This window comes from Cicer arietinum, chromosome 3 (genome assembly GCF_000331145.2).
Source record: "Cicer arietinum cultivar CDC Frontier isolate Library 1 chromosome 3, Cicar.CDCFrontier_v2.0, whole genome shotgun sequence".
NCBI lineage: Eukaryota > Viridiplantae > Streptophyta > Magnoliopsida > Fabales > Fabaceae > Cicer > Cicer arietinum.
In genome coordinates this window covers 65367045-65389298 of record NC_021162.2, presented here as the reverse complement: position 1 = coordinate 65389298, position 22254 = coordinate 65367045, and the positions used below count along the sequence as shown (strand labels likewise).

General features: G+C 32.6%; 4 protein-coding genes and 1 long non-coding RNA gene across 6 annotated transcripts; 2 read left to right on the top strand and 3 right to left on the bottom strand.

Annotated features, from left to right (window-relative positions):
• Positions 1 to 652: 652 nt before the first annotated feature.
• On the bottom strand, positions 653 to 5778 carry LOC101505193 (zinc finger protein VAR3, chloroplastic). Its single transcript, XM_004493186.4, has 5 exons — positions 5292 to 5778; positions 5099 to 5216; positions 2762 to 3042; positions 2514 to 2612; positions 653 to 2432 (listed from the first exon to the last, which is right to left on the bottom strand). Exons 1-5 carry the CDS (start codon positions 5684 to 5686, stop codon positions 923 to 925), a joined length of 2403 nt encoding a protein of 800 aa, XP_004493243.1. The 5' UTR covers positions 5687 to 5778; the 3' UTR covers positions 653 to 922.
• Positions 5779 to 7645: 1867 nt separating this feature from the next.
• LOC101504886 (uncharacterized) lies at positions 7646 to 10732 on the bottom strand. Its single transcript, XM_004493185.4, has 3 exons — positions 9885 to 10732; positions 8433 to 8724; positions 7646 to 8129 (listed from the first exon to the last, which is right to left on the bottom strand). Exons 1-3 carry the CDS (start codon positions 10536 to 10538, stop codon positions 8056 to 8058), a joined length of 1020 nt encoding a protein of 339 aa, XP_004493242.1. The 5' UTR covers positions 10539 to 10732; the 3' UTR covers positions 7646 to 8055.
• A 1351-nt stretch (positions 10733 to 12083) lies between these two features.
• Positions 12084 to 16585, bottom strand: LOC101504575 (frataxin, mitochondrial). The gene is made up of 6 exons (XM_004493184.4): positions 16377 to 16585; positions 15629 to 15859; positions 15248 to 15320; positions 14916 to 14963; positions 14500 to 14594; positions 12084 to 12720 (listed from the first exon to the last, which is right to left on the bottom strand). Exons 2-6 carry the CDS (start codon positions 15841 to 15843, stop codon positions 12591 to 12593), a joined length of 561 nt encoding a protein of 186 aa, XP_004493241.1. The 5' UTR covers positions 15844 to 15859; positions 16377 to 16585; the 3' UTR covers positions 12084 to 12590.
• Positions 16586 to 16798: 213 nt separating this feature from the next.
• Positions 16799 to 18400, top strand: LOC101514984 (uncharacterized). Of its 2 annotated transcripts, none has more exons than XR_012162516.1 (3): positions 16799 to 17295; positions 17389 to 17521; positions 17680 to 18400. It is a non-coding gene; the product is annotated as an uncharacterized lncRNA (long non-coding RNA). The 2 variants fall into 2 exon arrangements; XR_001143536.3 differs by having other exon boundaries at positions 16806 to 17295; positions 17389 to 17518.
• Positions 18401 to 20568: 2168 nt separating this feature from the next.
• On the top strand, positions 20569 to 21865 carry LOC101504239 (uncharacterized). Its single transcript, XM_004493183.4, has 3 exons — positions 20569 to 20725; positions 20854 to 20891; positions 21590 to 21865. Exons 1-3 carry the CDS (start codon positions 20644 to 20646, stop codon positions 21722 to 21724), a joined length of 255 nt encoding a protein of 84 aa, XP_004493240.1. The 5' UTR covers positions 20569 to 20643; the 3' UTR covers positions 21725 to 21865.
• The last annotated feature ends 389 nt before the right edge of the window (positions 21866 to 22254 follow it).

Below are 22254 nucleotides of genomic sequence, written 5' to 3'. Positions count from 1 at the left end.
CAAATGTATGATAAAAAATATATTAAAATTAAAAGAATTTTTATTTTCTTTTTCTAAAGTAAGATATCTGAAATCAATTTTAGTTGAGATTTATTTATTTAAAAGTTGATTCTTTCTAATGTTTTTTCTTCTTATGCATTGATGATAAAATCCATTACCATTCGACAGCATAAAAGAAATTTAAAAGCATGGAAAAAAAAATTAATGTTAGATATTTTATTTTATGATTTTTACCTAAATTGTAAAAATTAATATTTTAAATGTTTTTCAACAGTTATTTGGTTCTGTAAAAAAAGGTGTTGTTATACAACTAGTAATAAGTTTACGAGTTGAACAAACTAACTCAATGAAATTTTCTAAACCTTCTGTTCAAACTTACCAGTCAAAACATTAATTTTCATTCAAAATTGAACAAATAAATAGTCTTGCTTTGTTCTCTCTTCCGAAGGTAATTTAAATCCTACTATCCTTTAAATTTATCAAATTTCTACTAATTTTTTCATATTTAAGATTTTAAATGTGTTTTATATATCTCAAATCATTCGTAAACTGTCAAATATTTACATAGAAGATAACATTTTAGAAGCTTTAGAGAAAAGTAAACTGAAAGGGGTATAACATTTGACTATTTCACAAAACTAGAGACACTTGATTAAATCCAGAAAGATTTGAAAAACTAAACTCAAAAAATCTGTTCAAACTACAAAATACATAGACAACACTAGCATCATATAAAACAAGGCCCCCTCAACAGAGACAGATAAATACTCGATGACAAAATTATCATCAATCTTAAAGATGTCACAACAGAATGTTTGACTCTTAATGTTTTCCATCATCTTCATTTTCCTTTTGTATAATTTGCGGTGAAACTTTTAACATCGCCTCGAAAAATAAATCAAAACAATAACAACACTACTCTTCAGCTACCTTCATTTTCTCTCTTAACAGGATCTGAGCTCACAACAGGAAGATTTCTTCGGTACTGCTGAGATGTCAATCTCCTTTCTAATGGTGTTTTCCGCTTGCTCACCACAAATCTGTTCACCCCTTTACGCATAGGCATTATTGACGGAAAATCTTCGTCTGGAATCTGACTGAGCTCAGAGATATCCTTAATCTGCGCAACGCGTCGGAACCACCTCTCTGCCTTCGCCTCCTCTGACATGTCCAAAGGATCTGGTTCCTTGACTGCCGACCCCTCTAAACTCTTTCCTCTCCATTCTGTTCCAACACTCTGGTTCTCGGACGCTGAGCATGTGGATGAACTCTCTGTCAAATTTGGCACACGATCTTGATTGAAACCCTGGCTTGAATTTCCACTGCTTGTAGCTCCAGAAGTAGAACCAACATGATTGTTACTTGAGCTCTGATCAGAAGGTTTTGAACTCTGTACAAGTCTAGCTCTAGCATCGCCTGACATTTCAGCTGCTTCAGATATTGAGGATGATTCAACATTGGACCTATCCATTGAATCGGTTTCATCTGCCGGTTGCTTGTCCTTTTTGGCAAAGTAATCTGGGGGGAAGGGTACAAAGGGGACAAAGTTGGTATTACCAGATTGCTCCATGGCCTGACGTCTCTTATATGCTGGTGTTGTCAAGGACCGATCTTTTTTCTTGCTAAGAACAAATCGATTTTCTCCTTTACGCATTGGCATTATTTCAGGGAAATCGTCATCAGATATTGCACTTGTTATATCTGGAACATCATGCAGCTCCGCAATCTTTCTAAACCATCTATCGGATTTTTCGGCTTGCTCTTTCTCCTTATCCTTGATGACATTTTCACTTGTAGAGTTATTAGAAAGTTGTGTACTGTCATTGTCACGAGAACTGGCATATGATGGAAAGGAAGGAAGAGTAGTAGTGTTGCTCCCTTTAACGTCGTTGAAATGTGAAGAATTGCTAGCAATTGAAGGTGCCCTCCCTCCATTGAAATTTTGTTCAGCACTCATGTTTTTATAATCAGATTGAGGAAGACCAGTTGAACGACCCAGAATGTCATCCAGAGTATCACGGGACTTGGCCGACTCCCTGGTTTCAAAATCCTCAACTCCATGAGTGTCATTATTTCCCAAGTTTCTCTTGTATTGAGCATTGGTCAACCTCCTCTCCAATGGAGTTTTCCTCGTGCTCACAACAAATCGATTAACTCCTTTTCTTAACGGCATTATTTCTGGAAAATCTTCATCGTCTATCACACTGTTAATATCAGAATTGCTGTCTAGTTGAGAAACCTTGCTAAACCAACGTTGTGCCTTTTCTTCATTAGCAGCTAATCTAGCATCAATATCTGAAGCATTAGAACTGTTTCCATTTCCATACACTGGATGTGACGTGGTATTGGTGGAATCTAAAGATATTTGGCCGGGCCGCTTGCAATCACACCTTAAGCAAGTTACATTCCTCCCATAATTATGGAAATCACACCTTGAAAATGAAAATCCTGTTAATTGGATGTCTACATCAAAGGATAGGATGAAAAAGATTCAGAGAGAGGAAAATACTTACTGAGGACATTCCCATTCTCCTCCAGTCAGTTGTCTTTTTGGCCTTGCTTCTTCACATTCAAGACATTTAATATTTTTGGCAAAATTCATAAAACTACACCTACTCAATATTAGAAAAAGGGTATGTGAACTCATCAGTATGCTATATAATATTCATTACAACAAAATTATCTATGAAATTTTCTCTTCACTCACCTTGGCTTTCCAGTATAACAGTTCATGGGTTACTAAAAAAAAATTAAAAATTACCTTGGACAAATCCAATCACCCCTTTTCATTTCAATGTTTTGTCCAGGAGGCATTGTGCGTCCAAATCTACCGGGTATTTGACTTTGCACTGAATCAAAAGAGTTAGGTCCAGGTGCACTATAACTCAGCTTGAAAAGATCACTGAATAGGTTTCTGACTACTGATTCAACAAGATTTCTGTTATAGAGAATGTTCCTTTCTGAAGAAACCAAGCAGTTACTTGCATAACTCAGCATAAATTTCATCAGATCAACCATATTTGCTTTATCAGAATCCAAGGCCTACATATCAAGCACAAATCAGAATCGGCTTCAATAAACTGGTCAAATTTTGAAATTAAGTGTTAAGACATGAAAGGAGATATGCTCCATACAGTGGAGCATACTTTCTCAAATTGTTTGGAATGAGAAGAAAAGATAAACAGACATTTAGGATTTCAGGCAATTTCCACTTTTCTACATTTCTTTAGACCCAAGAGAAATATGAATTTCAGAAAAGCTTACATTATCAGAATTCCCAACCACCAAGTGAATTTTTAAATTGCTCTGTTTTCTGGTTCTATACATGTTAGAATATAGAATAATAGATATAAGAGTAGTTAAAGTAGTTAAGAGTTGTTATAGTTAGTTAGTTGGTTATAAGGTAGTTAAGACTATCATGTATAAATAGGGAGCTATGTAGTTAGTTTAGGATATCTTGAATATTTGTAATTGTGAATAGAGTATTCTCTATTGTGAAGGCCTGAAGGGGAAGCCTTTGGAGGAGAGATTCTCTTCTCTTCTATCATTTTTCTTAATAAAAGTGTTAATTCTTGGGTTCCTAACAATACACTAATGTATACTTTGAGGTGAAAGTAAGCATTGCATAATCTCATAATGAACTAAGACAAATGGAAATAAAAATTATTACATATAACACTTCAAACATAAGACAAATGAATTAGAATATGTAATAGTTATATTATACATATATAACAATCTTAAAAACAACAAACACTAAAATAAATATTAGAGTGGGAAAATGAGCTTCATTACATTTGCATCTATACCATGAATAAATATAAAAGGCAGTTTTCCATCTTTATATTTAAATTGTGAAACTTCCAAAAGTACCTTCATACAATTCAATTAGTTTCTGAATGAACTAATAGAATTACAGTTATAAAAAAGTAATTAGTATAAATAGGATGATTTTAAAAAGAATTACATCCCATTTTCTCAACAAATTCAAATTCCCCATCTTTCTCTCAATGTACTCTTATCTCCAAAACTATCATGCACACACATGTTGACACAAAGGCCAATTTCCAGTAATTATAGAACTGAGAAACTGAACCATAAATTATTAACTGGAGAGAAATCCATAGTCCAAAGTCAATCTGGTAGAAGTAATATGGGGGATAATTGCTACATAAGACAAATTTGAAAACCAAGAGCACCACCCAGGATCAATTATTCCATTTGTTTCAAACAACTGAAACAAAATAGAATGGACCTAAAGTGTGCCCCTTTTCTCCACCCCACCTTACTCCCATTAGCTTATTAAGGCTAATGGATAAGGATTCATGAAAATTGAAGAACTTGAAGCTTCCAGTCTAAGAAATGTTGAACACACCCTTAATATCAAAGGTGCAATGGACCTCAGTACATGTCACCACTGGGCACGAATACACACCCCATGCAAGCACGTTTTGCTAGGCCATATAATGCGCTTGCTTCTGACACAGTAACAGCTAGACACTAGTCTTGTGTAGTGCCATGGTGCTAGAAAGCTAAAACAAATAAATAGTTGATTGCGACGGAGCAACTTATTAATACTAAACATAGTTAAGTCAGCAAGTTCACAAATTCAAAGAGGTTCATTTTGCAGGCATAGAGTAGCAGGGTACTAGTTCTAATCATCCGCAACAGCAATCGTTTGAGGAGGGCCACTCAGAGATGTGTAGCAACTAATATGGCATGAGTTTAGAAGGTTTCTTAAATAAACTTATGGTTTACAAATGAAAATGAATCATAATGAGATAAAACATTAATCGAAGGCGACCAAGCTTGGGTTTATTGTCTGCAGAAACAATATTTCAGCAACGAGGAATGAAATCACGAGCTTGTAGATTTCTATTCCATTTATTTATTCGTTGTTTCAAAAATAATAAATAAACTTTTCACGAAACAATTTCCCTTAACAAAAACAAATTAACGCACTCAACAAAACAAGAACACGCATCAAGTCAAATAGAAACTACTCTAGCTCAAAATTGGAAAGGCCAAACAAAAAGCACCGATGCAACGTTGTAAATCATGAACTTCACATAAAAAAATAGAAGAAGATAGCACTAACAGTGGAGTCGCCGTTTGATACAAAAGACTTCATCTTCCTAACGCAATCCTCAGAGTCTGGGAACATAAAGGGAGTACCGTGTTCAACCAAAACCGCAACGTCTCTCATAGAAAGCAACCTATTGAAACCAATTCAATTGAATGTGAGAGAACAAAAATCATTAAGCAAAGGAACGAAATTCGGAAACACAAACCTGAGAAGGTTGGGTCTATCACGAGCGAAGGCCAAGCAGGCACTGACCTCGGCCTGCGACAATTCTCCAGAGGCAGGGAAACCATCGGCGGGAGGAATCGTGGAAGTGTAACCGGCGGATGTGATGTGGGAGAGAAATCTGGAAAACTCGGGCCAGGGGTGGGACCCAGCGAGAGAGGAGGTTGAAGTTTGCGCGTGAATATGATGTTGTTGTTGGTGTTGGGAGGCTTTGACTTTGAGTTTGGGTGTAAGAGAGGAAGGAGAAGGAGTGGGTGAGGAAAAGGAAGTGAAAGATAAGAGAGCGCGCTGGTGGAAATGGGAGGAGAAGGAAGGAGAGAGGAGACGGATGTTGTGGCGGCGGAGGATGAAGAGGAACCTTGGAGCGGCGCCGCTCATTTTTGTCGGATGATGAAACTGTCCGCAGCTGTAACTCAACTACAATCACACACCATCTTTTTCTTCCGACCTATCAGATTTTTCTTAAGTAAATTTTATATTTATTTATAAAACCATACATTCCCATTTATTTATTTACTCAAATTTTCCATTTTGTGCTGAATCCTAATTTTTATAAAAAGAATATTTAAAAAATTTAATCAAATAATCACATATTAATCGCTCTATAATCACATTTTTAAAATAATTTAATTCATAAGTATATACTATCGACATCTATAATCACATTTTGAAAATGATTTAATTCATAAATATATAATATCGATATGGTGTAAAGAGATTTATAATTATAATCGATCAATTGTTATATGATTAAAAATATTTAATTTTTATTGTAACTATAACTAAAACTTTTCAAATTATTAATTAGTTATGATGGAATAATAAAATAATTATTTTTATACTAATTATAAATAAATTAAATTCTTTTTTGAAAAGACTCATCGATGATCTCAAGCATGTGACTCGTATTTCGTGAAAATGTGAATTCGAATCTCACTTTCAAATTGAAAATCATATGTTAATAATCTATAAGTTTTGAGTTTTATATTTCTAATTTTATATCACATTCTTTTGACCAATTTATTTTTTTCCTAACCGTAAAACGACTTCATTCATTAAGAAAAACGGCAATTAATACAGTAAGAGGATTGAACATGTGCACATTCCCCATCCACCATCTAATAGCAACTCAAAGAAAAAAACTTAAGATTCACGTATCCAACAATACAAATAGATTGTTCGAAAACCATAAGGACATAACTAAACCCAGAGCAACAATCTAACATCCACCGAGTCTCTTTCCAAAACGGAGAGTGGCAATGTGGAATTGAAAATCCACAATCCTTTTTTCAAAACGAATTACTAATCGTCTCTTTGACTTGTATCGGTGCAATTCAATTATATTTGGTCTCAAGATCGTCCACAATGGAGTGTGGTAATAGGTTCCAGTCTCATATGCTTCTGAAATGCTAAAACACACACCAATTTTTCCAAATGACAAACATTATAAGGTTTTTTTGTCAAACACCAAGAATACAACCTTAGGCTTGACAAAAGATAAGCTTGACTGCCTCAAAAACAAAACAGAAGCAGATAATAGGAAACACATAAACTCCCATAGCAAGATTTAATTGGACCAATAAATGCAAACAGTGGCAAAGTAATGGTGGCTTGGGATGTGGCATATGGGTGCCAACATTGAAAACGGATCAATTTATGGCAAAGAATGGTACTTTGGAAACTTTCAGAAAGTTTGGTGGTTTCACATTTAAAAAGTTAGTATTATCCAACATTTCCACAACTCTACCAGAATAATCATCAAAGCATTGAATTCATGAAAATCCTTTGAAGGCATTAGCGTGATGAAATAAGCGCACTACCACCAAACCCATTCTTCGACTGCAAACCAAGCAGTATCCAAACACGATCAGAGTTGAATATACAAAATACACATGAACATATCTTCACCTCCAATCATTGATTAATCAAGGGAGGAGGAGAGGTCATAATTAAATACTATAGTAGAAAAATTAAGTGGTTATATGATAGGTGTCATTAACACAACCTCCAATAAACACCAAAATTGATACTAACAGCACGACAACAGGTCCTTTGCTTGTAAATGGTTAATTCCCACAACATATCTTCCCCAAAAATTAACGAAATGATTGATTTGCAGAGTAGTAAGTGACAACAGTTGTTCCAAATGGATTAGTAAACCAAGTAACAAAATAGACCTGGAAAAATTTGCTGCTGGATGAACTCCTTTTACTTATATTATTAAGACTAAGATGAACACTTATATAAAAATGAAATTTAAGATACACTGATTTGGTATACATTTTTTCTTTCTTTCAATGACTCTTAAATCAATCTTTGATAACAAACACACTAAAAGAACCCAAAAAATCAAAATGATTTCCACATTACATGGAAAGTTTTCATATATAATATATCAAATGAAAACTAAAATATTCTAAAAGATGAAAAAAATAATAGTAAGTGAACCTTTCTGTCTCAACTTTCTAGAAGACTTCTGCAGAAATATATAATAATAGACCATCACATAGAATTGCTAGCACGAAGTGCAGATATACAAGAGTAACATTATGATATGTCTCAATCCAACAGATAGCAGTTGTGTGTAGCTGTGTGCGTGCGAGCTGCTGCAACCGATAAATAGAATCAACTATGGGTACACGGCTATAATCTACTCGATACAATGTGATGCTAATTGAACCCTCCAAAAGTTAAAGCCACGATGATCAAACAGCAAAATGATTTTCTCAAGCATGCCCTCTAGAAAGCTATTGATCTATCACCATTTGATTTTTATCTTCAACTTTTGTATTACTTTTTCCAGCTTGGGGTTGTTTGGCAGCTGAAGAGAAAATTAAAACAAAATTAACATCAAAGTAAAGAACCAACATGCATACAAGCACAGAACCACTAGCGAGGATTGTTATAGAAAGTAGAAACTAAAATCTAATCACTGCAAGGATAGGACTAAATGTACAGGTTGCAGCAGAAAGAAAAGTTCCTACACTCGAACACAAACCAAAGCTCTGTTTTTTTTTTTTGTAAAATAAAACATCTCAGCTTGTTTGCATGGTTATATTTAACTTGTATTTCTGGTAGAAGAAAGTTTCTGAAATATTTCAAGGATTAAAAAATTACAACTTACATTTAAGACACGATCCAGCAAGGCACGTCAACCTTGACTGTGTCTTACACTCAGCCAGTGGATTTGGCTTCTCTGTGGCAGCCATTCGAACATCCCATACGCGAATAGTCCCATCAGATGATGCAGATGCCACTAGGTATGGTTCATCATCCCCTGTAGCCTCATCACTGAGCACAACAATACCTTTTACACGGGCAGCATGGGCCTCTTCTATGCAATATGCAGCTTTTCCACTTTTTATGTCCCATGCTGTGATATTTCGGTCTTCACCGCCTGTATAGAGAAGTCCATTCTGCAAAGTACAACAAATTTTAGATGTCGAACAACACAGGTAGGATAAGTTCGCACCCTCAAACCCAATTGTTAAATAAACATATTACAGTAAACAGCTAAACATATTACAAGATTGCACATAATAACCATCTATGCAGCACATAGTTCACTTCACAAATGAAACTGGCTAAACTAAAGACTAGTAAAAACCATGTTATCCCTATAGTTGTATACCTGTATACAAACCATGCTCAAATGAACCACATTAACCAACATCAGATTTAAAAACCCCAGATTGAGATTTCAATAACCTTTCAAATGTACAGTCATGCAATGGCAAATAAAACAACACAACATTGATCCTTTCATATTGGTGGCAATCAAATAAAATATTATACAGACATCCCAAACATAGCATAATTATTTTACATTAATGGATGTAACATTTTTAAATTCTGTTCTGATACTAATAGCCAGCAAAGCCTAATTAATTGATCACAAAAGCCTAGTTAATTGATCACAGATGCTATTTAAAGCCAGAAACAATCTCCCACATTGGGTTGCTATACGGCTTAATAATTGCATCACATGTATGCAGTAAACCTTTACCACAAGAAAACATGAACATGATAACTTCTCCAAAGTATCAATGATCATGATGCAGCTAAGATTTTAAACCTTTGTTACAACACAAACTCATCAAATTGACACCCCAACCTATGAACAAGCCTCATAGCACATAACATTCTCCAGCAAAACTGTATTATTTTATTTTTCCATACCCAAATGTGCGAGGAGTTGGCACAATAGTTTTTGAATGTATCAAAATAACAAAAACATACCAAAATATGTTATTTGTTACTAGAATGTGTCTTTCATTAGTTAGTTTAGTCCTTGAAGGTGTCTTATGTAAGTAAATTTACTCCAAAAAATTACTAACAAAAGTGACAATCGGGAATGCTCGCGTAGTTTCCATACATTCCGGATTACCTACCTCATACTATTAAAATCAAAATGTCTGTTTACTCTAATAAATTTCCTTGGTGTCGCCCAAAAACCTCTAAATAGGATTAAAACAAAGGCAATATAACTCTAAAATAATTTAGCTTCGCATAACATTAAAATAAAAACCATGTGAACACAAATATTAATTGGAGTATATTCGTGAAAAACACAAACCCTAGCAGGTGCGGCGCAGAGAACACGTTTAGGGCATTGCAATTCCAACAACAAGCGAGCATCTTCAGCCTGGTGAACAGAGACCGTCTCATCAGCGGCCATATAAAAAGAGTCTCCGGAAGCGTCAAAACGAACAATGGAAGCTTCCTTATCGAGGCGGCAACAGAAGCTCCTACGGCCGCGGACGAGGTTAACCATAGCAAAGCAATTATCATGCGATACAGTGAGTGCGAGCTTGCCGGAAGGATGAATAGCAAGATCATTAACAGCTTTACGGTGAACAGAAAGCGTATTGAGGTGGACGAAGCCGTCGGCATCGAAAATCGCGAGGTTGCCATCGGCGTCGGCGGAGACGAGATTGCGAGGGAAGGGAAGGTGAGGAGGTGCGTAGAATGAGAGGGCTGTAACAGTGGCGGAGTGTTGGTTGAGAGAACCGAGGGAGGAAGAGGCGGAGAGATTGTAGAGATGGATTGTGTCGTCGGAGCCACCGGAAGCAACGACAGAGTTAGAGACGGCGACGGTTTTGATTAGTGAGAGATGGGAAGGGTAAGAGAAAAGAGGGGTTAGGGTTTGTTTATTGGGATTGAGAGTGAAACCCCATATGAATCTCTCATATGAACCTGCTACCAAACTTATTCTCCTGTTATTGCTCATTGTTATGTTTGTGGCTGCTAACAGAAACTCTTCTTAATTTCTTATATTATGAATATCAATGAATCTTCAATTCTTTCTTTTTCTGTTAGACTCAGTACCATAAACCCTAATTTTTTTTTAATAAAAAACCCTAAACCCTCATTCAGTAGCCGAAGGTTTAACGGGGTTATACGCTGACACTAGAGGAAGGAATCAAACAAGCTAAAGTCTAAAACCCAGGTTAAGTAAGGATAGATCTGTCAATTTCGTAAGGCCTCAAGTCGAAAATTAGTCCACGAGTCCAATTTTTATTTTATTTTTTTGTTAATTTTTATCAACAAATTTTGTTTTTAGAGAGACTAAATTACATCCGCCGCCTTTTAGTATAATTTTCGTAAACCTTTTAGTTCTTTATTTTTTTTTTCTTTTTGAGTTGGTCCTTTATTTTAATTTTAAATGATAATTTTATATTTTATTTTTAAAATATCAATAATATTATTCTTTTTTTTACAAAAAATCATCAAAACTTTCAAACAAAACCTATAAAATTAATAATTATTTTCGATTTAATGCAAATTTCATCAAATGCATAACTCAAATATTCAAATAAACTCATATTTTCATCTCCAACATCAAATAAAGAATAAAAATATGAGTTTACTTAAATATTTAAGTAATGAATTTAATTAAATTTGCATTTTATTGAAGATAATAATGAATTTTATAGATTTTGTTTGAAAATTTTGATGATCTTTTTTTGAATTTTTGTAAAAAAAAAACACAACATTGTTGACATTTTAAAACATAAAATATCAAATTGTCACTAAAAATTAAAATAAAAGATCAATTCAAAAAGAAAATAAAATAATAAATTACTAAAACGTTAACTGAATTTAAATTAAAGAACTGATGTAATTTAGCCATTTAAAGACTGAGAAAGCATTTATCAATGTTTTATATATTTTAAAACTTAATAAACCAATTATTATTTATATTGAAAACTTAGTAAACTATTTTAAAAATATTTAATATGAAGTAATTTTCTTTTTACCAATCATCTATAAGAAAAGTTAATAAAATCAATTGCATGGTATAAAAAATAGAATAAAGTCTTAACCCGTTTTACAAAGGTCTATTAAAAAAAACTATTAGGATAAATCTACCTCCCACTTTCTCAAACCACAAAACACATGAAAATATAATTTTACCATCTATTATTCAATAGTCAAATTTTTAAAATTATTAACATTTGATAATTTCAAATTTTTGAATTTCTTTTTAAAAATTATAGAAATTATATTTTATAAGTTTCATGTTCATCCAAAATTTTAAAACTTTTAAAACTCAAAAAAAAATTACATTTAAGATGTCTCGTATTCATCTGAAATTTCAAAAAACTAATAAATTTTTTAAAAGATTACATTTCAAAAATTTCACATCATCAAAAATTTCACATCATCAAAAATTTCAAAATTCTTCTAAATTCTTCAAAATAAATTAACTATCAAATAATATAAAAAAATGAAAAAAAAAAATTGTCTTTTCACATACTCATACTCCGGAAGATGAAATGTGAAAGATAGGAGTCTAACATACCATATTCCATAGCCTTTGTAATTGTGATAACAAGTTAACAACAAAGTTCTGTCAAATAAAAAACTTCAGGAATTAAGTGCTTCTGGAGGTACTCGCCACACCCATCGAAACAACCATTTGGAGGGATTATTAACTACTTCTCGACTACATTTTTATAAATAATTCAAGCATACTTATCTATGTGTCTAAATCTCAAATAAGATGCTAACTAACTAACAACAATTTCCGTTGCAATTGTAATTCTTCAAAACAGTAAACTAATGCCAACATATTGCCACATGAATTTTATGTAGAGCCGATTATTTAGAAGATACAATCACTTCACGACTGTAAAAGAACTGATATAATAATTAATTCCCTTAAAGGCAGCAAAGGAGCAAACAATGCTTAAATCGGAACGCCAAAGAATCGTCAACATCGTCCAATGATTTCCCTTTTAAATTTAAAATTAAGATTAGGCAGCAGATTCTCAACAGCTTAGGAAAGAACAATAGGTTTGCCACACAGCTGCTCTAACTCAACTTCTAAAATTTTATATAACTTTGCTTTGTTCCGCCTATAAATCCATGCTTTAGTATCCTGATCCCAATCAAACCTAGACGGACCACTGCAAAAGAGATGGGAGACTTTTAGACAGGTGTAACAGAATGTAGAACTTGTAGAGAGAGAGAGAGATAATATCAATATTCAAGTCACATTTTGGTTATTAAACCTATTTTGCCCTAAGTGTAATGTTAGATGTCATCTAGTTTAAGCAAAGCAGATCAAGAAGACAAGAAGAAAAAAAATAGCAGAACATTATTCTAACAAAGATGCACATCGAGAGGATTGAACTGTATTCCACTTCAAATAAATAGAACTACACTTAAAGCCTCAAAATCATATAAATGCCTCTGTTATGAGCATATGCCCAAAAGCAGAGCTATTCCAAAAGGCTCATTCATTATGTGGGAGAACCCCTAGATTTATAAGTCACACTTAAGTACCAGGTAGACAAACTTGATATCTACATAACATCGGGATGGAGTCCCAAGATCGTAAATTGTGGGATCGTTGCACAAATCATAAGATCCTACGAACTTCACAAACTCATAAATATGTGCTTACGAATTCATATACATGCATATATATTAACATAATTTAACTTAATTCTGAATCATAATTCAAGGTGCCACAACTTAAAAAGTAATAGCTCCAAATAGCAAATACAAAACACCAAACACGGAAGTAATAGAGCACGGTGCAAACTGTTACGAATCCAAGAATTGGATTCCTTGATTTAGAGGAAGAACACTAATATTTAGAAAGAAAAGATAAGAAATAATAAGAGAGAACCTCTCCCAAGAAAATGATACACAAGAGCGAATACGCTTCTATAATGGTTTACACCACTCAATTTCTAAAGTTGATAAAAAAACACCTTTCTAAAGGGGTGCAAGCCTCTATTTGAAGACTTTTGGTACATTAAGATAGGGATTAGGTCCTAGATAACTAACTAATAACAGAAACACCAAAGCATGTACACCTATATCACTACTAACAACCTAGGAACACAACTATTAACAATCTCCTAATTACCCCTATTTGTATATCCTAACACAAACACACCCAGAGAAGAGGAATGGCTTGTGCCACGAACGAAGCGCAGGGAAGAAGGAAGATGAGTAGCTGTATCGTAGGGGAGAAGAACATGCCGCAACCTCTCTGTGGAACTGAAAAGGAAGCCTTCATTAATGGAGAATGGAAAACAGTGCTTAAGAACAGAAAAGGAGGCCTCACGTCGAAGAGATAACTTGCAAACGAAAAACAGGGCTGTCGTACGGCAGTTACAAGAGGCTTAGGTTTAGAGGGACAAACTTAAGTGACTAGGTTTAGTTTTTGTACAGTTTTACACTTTTTCACAGCTGGGTTTTAAAACCCAACCAACACATCAGCAGCACAAAAACACCCAGACACATCAAACACATCAAACACTTCAAACAAAGAAATTAAAACAAAGGGGAAGTTTCTAGAAGTTTCCCAGTCCTTGTTTCTTCTCCACCAATAAGACAAGACAGATCAACATGCAAAAGGCTTCAATTACACAGGTTTGCCTTAATATATGAACAATTATTAACACATAAGATAACATATTTGATTAAAGGAGATTGTTCTCAATACCAATTTGATTAGTTATCTCTGACAATTGACTTTTCTGCAGTCACTCTTAAACATAAATATGTCCTAGGATATATAAAGTAAGCATGGGTATTGTAGTATGAAGTATTCACATGCCTTATAATATATGAACACTGATGGCTAGAGACTAAAACCTGAAAAAAAATGATTTCACAGCTAGAAAGTAAAACCAAAAATAAGAAAATAACACATATATCCAATTGAATACCTCACTGGTGAAGACAGCCAAAGTTGTCTATTTGGTGTCTGTTTGTTCAATACGTAGGTGCCCAGCTCCCCAAGTTTGATAGTCAAAACATCATTCTGAAAAGAAAAGCTTAATTATGTTAATGATTACTATATCTCCCACTCAAGGACGACCCTTCTTAAAACTAATAGGAATAAATTATTCTAAGTCTTAAAAGGGAAAAGAAAAGCATCTTATTTTCAAAAGACCAAACTATTTTACTGGTATTCATCTATAAAAAAATGTGATCAAGTTATTGATGCGATTATTTGAAAGAATTATACACAACAAGATAACTTCCACGTTGTCTTCTAAAATACATAAATTTTAGGACATTTTTTAACAAATAATTGTTGCTGCCAATCTTTTATAACATACTCCACCAAAATAATTCTCACCCCATAGTCTATGTCAAATCCATCAAGGTCAATAGAGTCTCCATAGTCCTGCAAAGCAACAAATAAACCAAAATAATAACCAATACAGTTTAAACTCAAAATTATATGAAATGTGTACATTGTCACTGTCAAGTTTCCAGCACAGCCAATACTATTTTTGATGAAACCCATTTGAATGTAAGCATAATTGTATCACAATTCCATATTTGTTAAACAAAATTGCGCGGTTTCCAAATCAAAAACAGTATTTGTAGTGGATGTTCAGAACCAAGATTATCATATCATACAAATTTAAGTTCCTATAAAACACAACAATGCAAGAGAATAGATACCTCAAATTTCTCTTGAAGGCTATGTATCGTGGTATCAGCCAGGCTATGGAATTCACCCTCCTCTAGTAGAGAACTGCACCCACATTAATCAGTAGCAAAATCATCTCCAGCCATTTGAAAGAATAAAAAAACACAGCAACTATTTCAATGATCAATCAATGTTGATCATTTACAACCTGTGAAGCATTACCAATTGCCACTGACATTTGGATTTCAGAAATATTCTTCAAATACTTTCGTAAAAAAAAAAATAAGTGACTAAAACTCGAAGGCTTAATTTTTTTTCTTTTAAAAAAGCAGTAGCTAAAGGCACAAATTTCTGGAGTTTTCATGAACCAAATAAGAACATAGGAACGAAAAACATAAAAGGATGGGTCATACCGGTAATCAATAGGTGTGGGGCCATGAGATTCATCAACAAGATTGGACTTCTGAGAGCAGAAGCTTCTAGAAGAAGTTGAGAGACTTAGGGTTTCTGCTGCTTTGACAGAATGGCATGGGGACCCAATGGAAGAAGAAGACGAGGAACAAAAGGAAGATGGCGAAAGTTGCAAGAACCTGAAGAGCCTTCTCTGCAAAAGCAGCTTGGAGGCCATGGCTTGGTTCCCTCAGCTGTGAATATTATCACAAGTACAGGAGTAAATACAAAAATCAATGCCCTTTCCTAGGCCATACAAAAAACACCTTAAAGGGAAACAAATCAGAAGCAAAAATTGCATCAATGTAGTGATGCGGGCATGAACCTGAATTTATATGATGCCTTCTTGCCTTTAACATCTTAACTAAGATAATACATCCCATGATATTCTCATGAATCTGAGGTACTAGCGACATGATTAGGACTAGGTTATTATCTCACTAACAATTAGGCAGCAACCATGCATTCCAATTTCCAAATATCCCCAACTTAACACACAAAAGTATAATAAGCACATAGATATCCTAAAACTCATCATCAAATTCAAAGACTGCTTTCATATATTATTCCAATATCTAATTCCATCAAAACATAAAAAATAGTATAAATTTCTGTCTGCACAGCACAGTTCTAAAAGGAAAATCCACAGAGAACATTTTACAAACATCTTATGTGCGACATCAAAGACACAGAAAATGAGGGAAAGCTCACCGTAAACAAGGTAGAAAAGAAGAAAGATGAAGCCCCAGTTCTTAATTGGTATTTTGGATTCGTCTCCTTCGTATGTGCGTTGAAGGAAATGGGGTATATGTTGTGCTGTGTTTCACCGAAAATTGTAGTAGAGAGAAAAGATGGTAGAGATTGAAGTGGTGAAGGGTAAGTCTGTCGTGGTCGTGAATACTGTAGAAATGTGAAGGTCAAAAGATATTTTTAAGAAGGTCGTATTTATACTGATTTTTGTCATATTATTAAATTTGCAAATTTATTTGTAAATTTATACTTTTCAATATTATTAATTGTTTTAAAAAGCTCAAACATTTTTAGTGCTTATAGCATTCCATCAAGTTTTTTTAAGAAACTTATAATTTTATGACTAATTTATTTTGATAAATTTTTTTTTTTTTATATATATATTATTAGTCTATATTAATTCATGAGGCATCCAAAAACGGATCACGTAATGGAGACGTTCTTCTATTGGTTACAAATCAAAGCGTTAATGTTTTATCGGATCACTTAATATTGTTTCCTAAACCAAATGATGCATTGCATTTTATTTATAGAGTTTAGTATTTTAATGAATCTGATCCTTTGATGCTTTGCTTTATAAATAAAACTTCAATTTAGCTATAACAGAATAGGCAAACAGGGACACAAAAATGTTGATATGCTACATAGGGATGTGGTTATAATAATTATGATTACTAATGGATAATACATATTTTCTTATTAGGGGATTTGAGGTTGATTTTATTGTTTTAGCTGGATACCTCAAACTCATACCAGTGTTGTTGATCTAAGCTTATGAAAAATCTATATTAAACATTGATCCATCACTTCTTCCAGCTTTTGGTGGCAAGGGGTACTATGGTATGAAGGTGCATAAATCAGTGATTGCTTCTGGAGCAAGGTACATTTTTCTCAAAATATATATGACTTTGCTGTTGAAACAACGTTGTAACTAGTTCAAGACTACTTATTTGTGCATCATTTTCTTTGTTAGTTAGATTTTCAGGTCCTACAATCCATTTTCTCAATGAACACTACGACAAAAAGGACATATCCTTGCCCAGCGTGTTGTCCCTGTGCTTGCTAATGATGCTGCAGATGAGTTGGCTGCAAGAGTTCTTAAGGTGGTAATGGCTGTTTATATCATTGAACAATTTTAAACCTAATGAAATTCAGTGATTATATTTTTCATAAGAAGCATTAGCCATTGACCAAAAAGCTAGCAATTTAGCAAAACAACATGATGGCTTCCCAATAATTATTTTGTTTTTATTTCCAAATTTAGGAGCATTAACTATATGTTGTAGAGGCTTTATGTGAAGATCGGGTTGTTTGGAGAAAAGGTGTTCCTCTCTTTCAAAGCAAAGAAAAACCAAATGAGTTTCACTGATTATCATTGGAATGGTCTGAAATTCACTTCTAAATTCCTTTTAATGTCAAGCTTTTTATTTCTATGTTTATCAATTCTACTTCACTTCTTGGCTTGCATCTAATTGGACTTCATTTCTTGGCTTGCATTTAATATTAAACCTTCCTTGAACAAAAGGATTATTTTACTGCTAGAGTTAGATTCCCTAGCAGAGGGAACGATGAAGCATTATATCAGATGTTAAACTCCTGATCTGGAACTTGATAACACATGTTCTAAATTGAGTGATTTATGCTCACAAGAGTCAAGACATAATTTTATGGGAAATTTCACAAATTTTATATTATTGGGTTATTATTTTTAAAGTTAATGTCAATTGAATCATTTTATAAAGATATATTTTTTTTAAAGTGCGTTGACTTTTTAATAAGATTGACTAATAATGAAGAATGCCATAATGTTATTTGTCATTACAAAATGAAAAATTGAGTGGCTTATCATTTTAATTCCTATAAGTGTAGGATATTGTCAGGTTAGTCCCAAAGAAGAAAAATTTGAAAACCTTAATTTTTGAGTCAATTTAACCATATGTTTATGGTATCTACACTGTCAGATTTGTGATGATCAAACAACATTACTTTTCTTTGTTTTGTATATCTATATTTATACTTGAGTAATTACATGGTTAAGTCATTGAATAAAAATGAAAACCTGAAAATATCTTAGAATATTACACATACCCTAAATTTAACACTGGCAAACTTCTGTTTGTTAAATGAAAGAAAATAATTGTAGTTATCAATTATATTTTTCTCCATGTGTTTTGTGTTCCATCTGTTCAACGAAGCTCCTTCGATAATGATACTACTCTATTTGATGCTTCTGTTTAACTTCTATTATGTATATTAATGTATATGATTTTGGGGATATGATGTACTTTTTTGTCTTGATCTTCTACTATTTAAATGACAACACCCTGTTTGTACTACTAAGTATATGTTTTTTTGGTGAATGTTTATTGAAGTATATAATAACATCTGAAATTGGGGTGATAGCAAATAGAAACACCGAATCAACTTTGCGAAAGGTAAAATGCAATAAGCAAAACACATAAAGCTTGAGACCATTATTTTGAATATTAGAACTGTGGACATGCAATACTTCATCTTCGTTTGTGAAATGGTTGAGATGGAGTATAGATTTTTAGAAAGATGGTAATTTAACTTTTATTTATTTCTTATTTTAACTTTTAAAGCTTAAAAAAAAGGACAAAGTAGTGTAACTGTGTAAGAGTCCATTAATATTAGAATGGAAAACACTTGGATGGTGAGCAACAATAATAGACATGAAAGTGGAAATGATGATTAGCCAATGGATGGGACATAAATGTAAGTGATGCTTATGAACATGAACTAATGAGACAAATGGGCATGTCATATATCAACCATATATGTCCACACCGTCCAAGATTTGACCTTATGTGCCGCAATTGCGACCATCCATCGTTGCTTGTTAGGTATAACATCAAATATATTAAAAAGCTTATCGATATATTCAAACTATTCTTCAATCTTCAATTATTCGCATTTAAAGTATGCCATCAATCAATAATTAACTACATTTTAATTAAATAATTGAACTCAAATAGTTAATTAATCTTAATTAAAAATAATCATTCGAAAAAAATTTAAATTTTGTCTACAATCATTTTTAGTCGCATCTAGCGGTGGACCAAATTGTCGTCGTTTGCATTGCCAACTGCGGTAGCTTACCTCTCTTCTTTAACTACTGAAAGATAATTAAGAACGTAAGAATTACATATTATTATTAGCTTAAATATGTTTTAACTTGTATAAATAGTTAAATACATATATCTCTACTTTTAGTCTCTACAACTATTTTGTTTAATTGATCTCAACACATTTTCAAAATAACTCTTTTTGTCAAGTTGTTAGTCTTTGTTTAGTTGGCACCTGACATGGGTAACAAAAATGTACATTGTTGTTGTTGTACACGTAATAATAATAAGTTGGGATCACGTAACAAAAATTACTATCATTTTGGTCTGTTTTTCCCACCATCCTAATGAGTTGGGATCCTTTTCCTTTCTAAAGAAAAATAGAAATCACAATGACTATAATTTTTGTGTATAAATATTTAATTAATCTCGTTGTTTTGAAATGTATTCATTTATATTATTTACATATTAAAAAGCTATAATAATTGACATTTCCATCAAAAGAAATGGAGAAAATATTTATCCCCTACAATAACATATATACTAGGTTGAATGTAGGGGAGTGAGAGGTCAAATGAGAGGACAACTGTCCTTTTTAGTATACATGATATTATTAGTTCTAGGTGTCAATTGTTTGGAGAGAATAGAGACTGTAATAATATAACTATTGTTAATCATTTGGAGAAGGCACACGGTTTCATAAGGTGAGAGAAGTGGAAAAAGAGCCACAAATTTTGTTTTAAATGTTTAACAATAAGATAAGAAATGATACTCCCTATATGGCAAAAATGCAGGGACTTGTTTAAAAATTAATAAATAAATAAAAAAGTAAAAGTGAAGTTTTGTATAGAGAAAATCAAATTTAGAAAAGTAAAAAAAAAAAATATTTCCATTTTTAATATCTTGACAATATTCAAAGAGCGACAAAAATGCATTGAGGGTAGCAAAGTAAAAATGTAGTACATGTATCTAGACTATATAGTAAATTGGTGGAACTTGAATTAATTAGTTGACTTATAGGCTGTAACAATTGCAGTTAGTTGAGCTGTCAAGTTATATTAAAATAAATAATTACTCTGACTGAAGAGATTTCTATATAAGCAGAATCTCCACAAACTCCATTCTTGCTCTTCAACATCAAAATGTCCAAAGCTCCTCTGCAACTTCTCACAATCATTCTCCTTTTCTCTTTTCTTCTCTCATCTGCTGCTGTCCCAACAACAAGTAAGAATGGAATTCAACTTCTCCAATAATTGATATCAAACTTTTCAATTTTATTTTTATTTTTTCTTTTTCCACATTACATTGATGGTATATATATTATTTATTAATTGAAGTTTCATTATTTCCAGGAAGCCTTTTAAACTGGAAAAATACATTAGATGATCAGGTGATACCTTTTACCCCTCTCATGAATATAAATTAATTTTTGCTTAAATATGCATTTTGATTTCAATATTTTAATTGAAATAAGATTTTATAGTCTTCCAATTTCTGAATCTTGTATTTTAGTTTCTCTCTTTCACAATTTTTAATGACTATCATATTCTTAATGTTGTAGAATTAAATTTTATAACTTGATATCGATGATTTTACTAAAAAAAGGTAAATTTGAAACCATATCATAACTTTATATTATTCAGTATTATAGCTAACTATTATAGACTAAATGTAAAATTATTCTTATGTTTATGATTCAAATTAAAAATATCACGTCATTAAATATGATTCAAATTAAAAATGTCACGTCATTAAATGTAATTCTACGGTCAAATATTTGTTTTTGGTAAATCAATATACCTTCAAACAGAATCGCTTAAATTAATCTTTTAATTTTTTATTAACACAGCAATTTTCCACAAGAAGCTCAATATTTAAAATAATTTTCTTTGTAACAAAAATTAGAGAAGAGTTGTCAATTCGTTAATGTAAATTAAGGAATATTGGAGATGACTTTCCTATTATGTATATTTTGATTATGATAATTGATTGAGTGTCATATTTGCATGCCTTAAAGGGATATAGGATTAAGAACATGCATGTAATCTATGTATTATGGTCTAATTGAATCAAATTATGTGGTCATAGTTACATGGTGGTCCAGAATTAAGAAATGAAGAAGAAGAGTTAATGGCAGAGAAAAGGATTGATTTTGAAAATAATGACTATCCAGGGACAGGAGCAAACAACAGACATGTACCAAAGACACCTGGAAGAGCTTGAGCAATATTACATTTAGAAATAATTCGTATATATTATTAAGCTAGTATTTTTATTTGGATATGTGGGGGTGAATCTCTTTTGCTTAGTATTTCACTTTTTGTGATGGGATTGGAACAAGGAAATTATATTAATTATTATCTAGTCAAATATCTATTATATCGTTTATTTATCAAGTAAAATATAAATCCAAGGGTTGTGCGCTTTCAAAATGCTAAAAGAAAAATTAAGTCAAGAAAAAGGGCATTATGGCTGAAATGTCTTTGGAGTTGAGTTACTAGTGGAAGAGTAGTGTCACGGAAATCATTTTAAGGTTGGTTGAATATGCCTGAATGCTGCTTTATTAGATTTTTATGTGGTACCTAATTTATTTTTATAAAAATAATTTGAAAAGTAAAATATTTTTTTTAAACTTTTTTTTTTAAGTTTTATCTATTTTTCAAATAACATTTATGTTTCTTTCAATACACTATCTTATGTCTAACATTATTGAATATAGTAGATGAACTAAATCAACTAACTGTAATATCTGA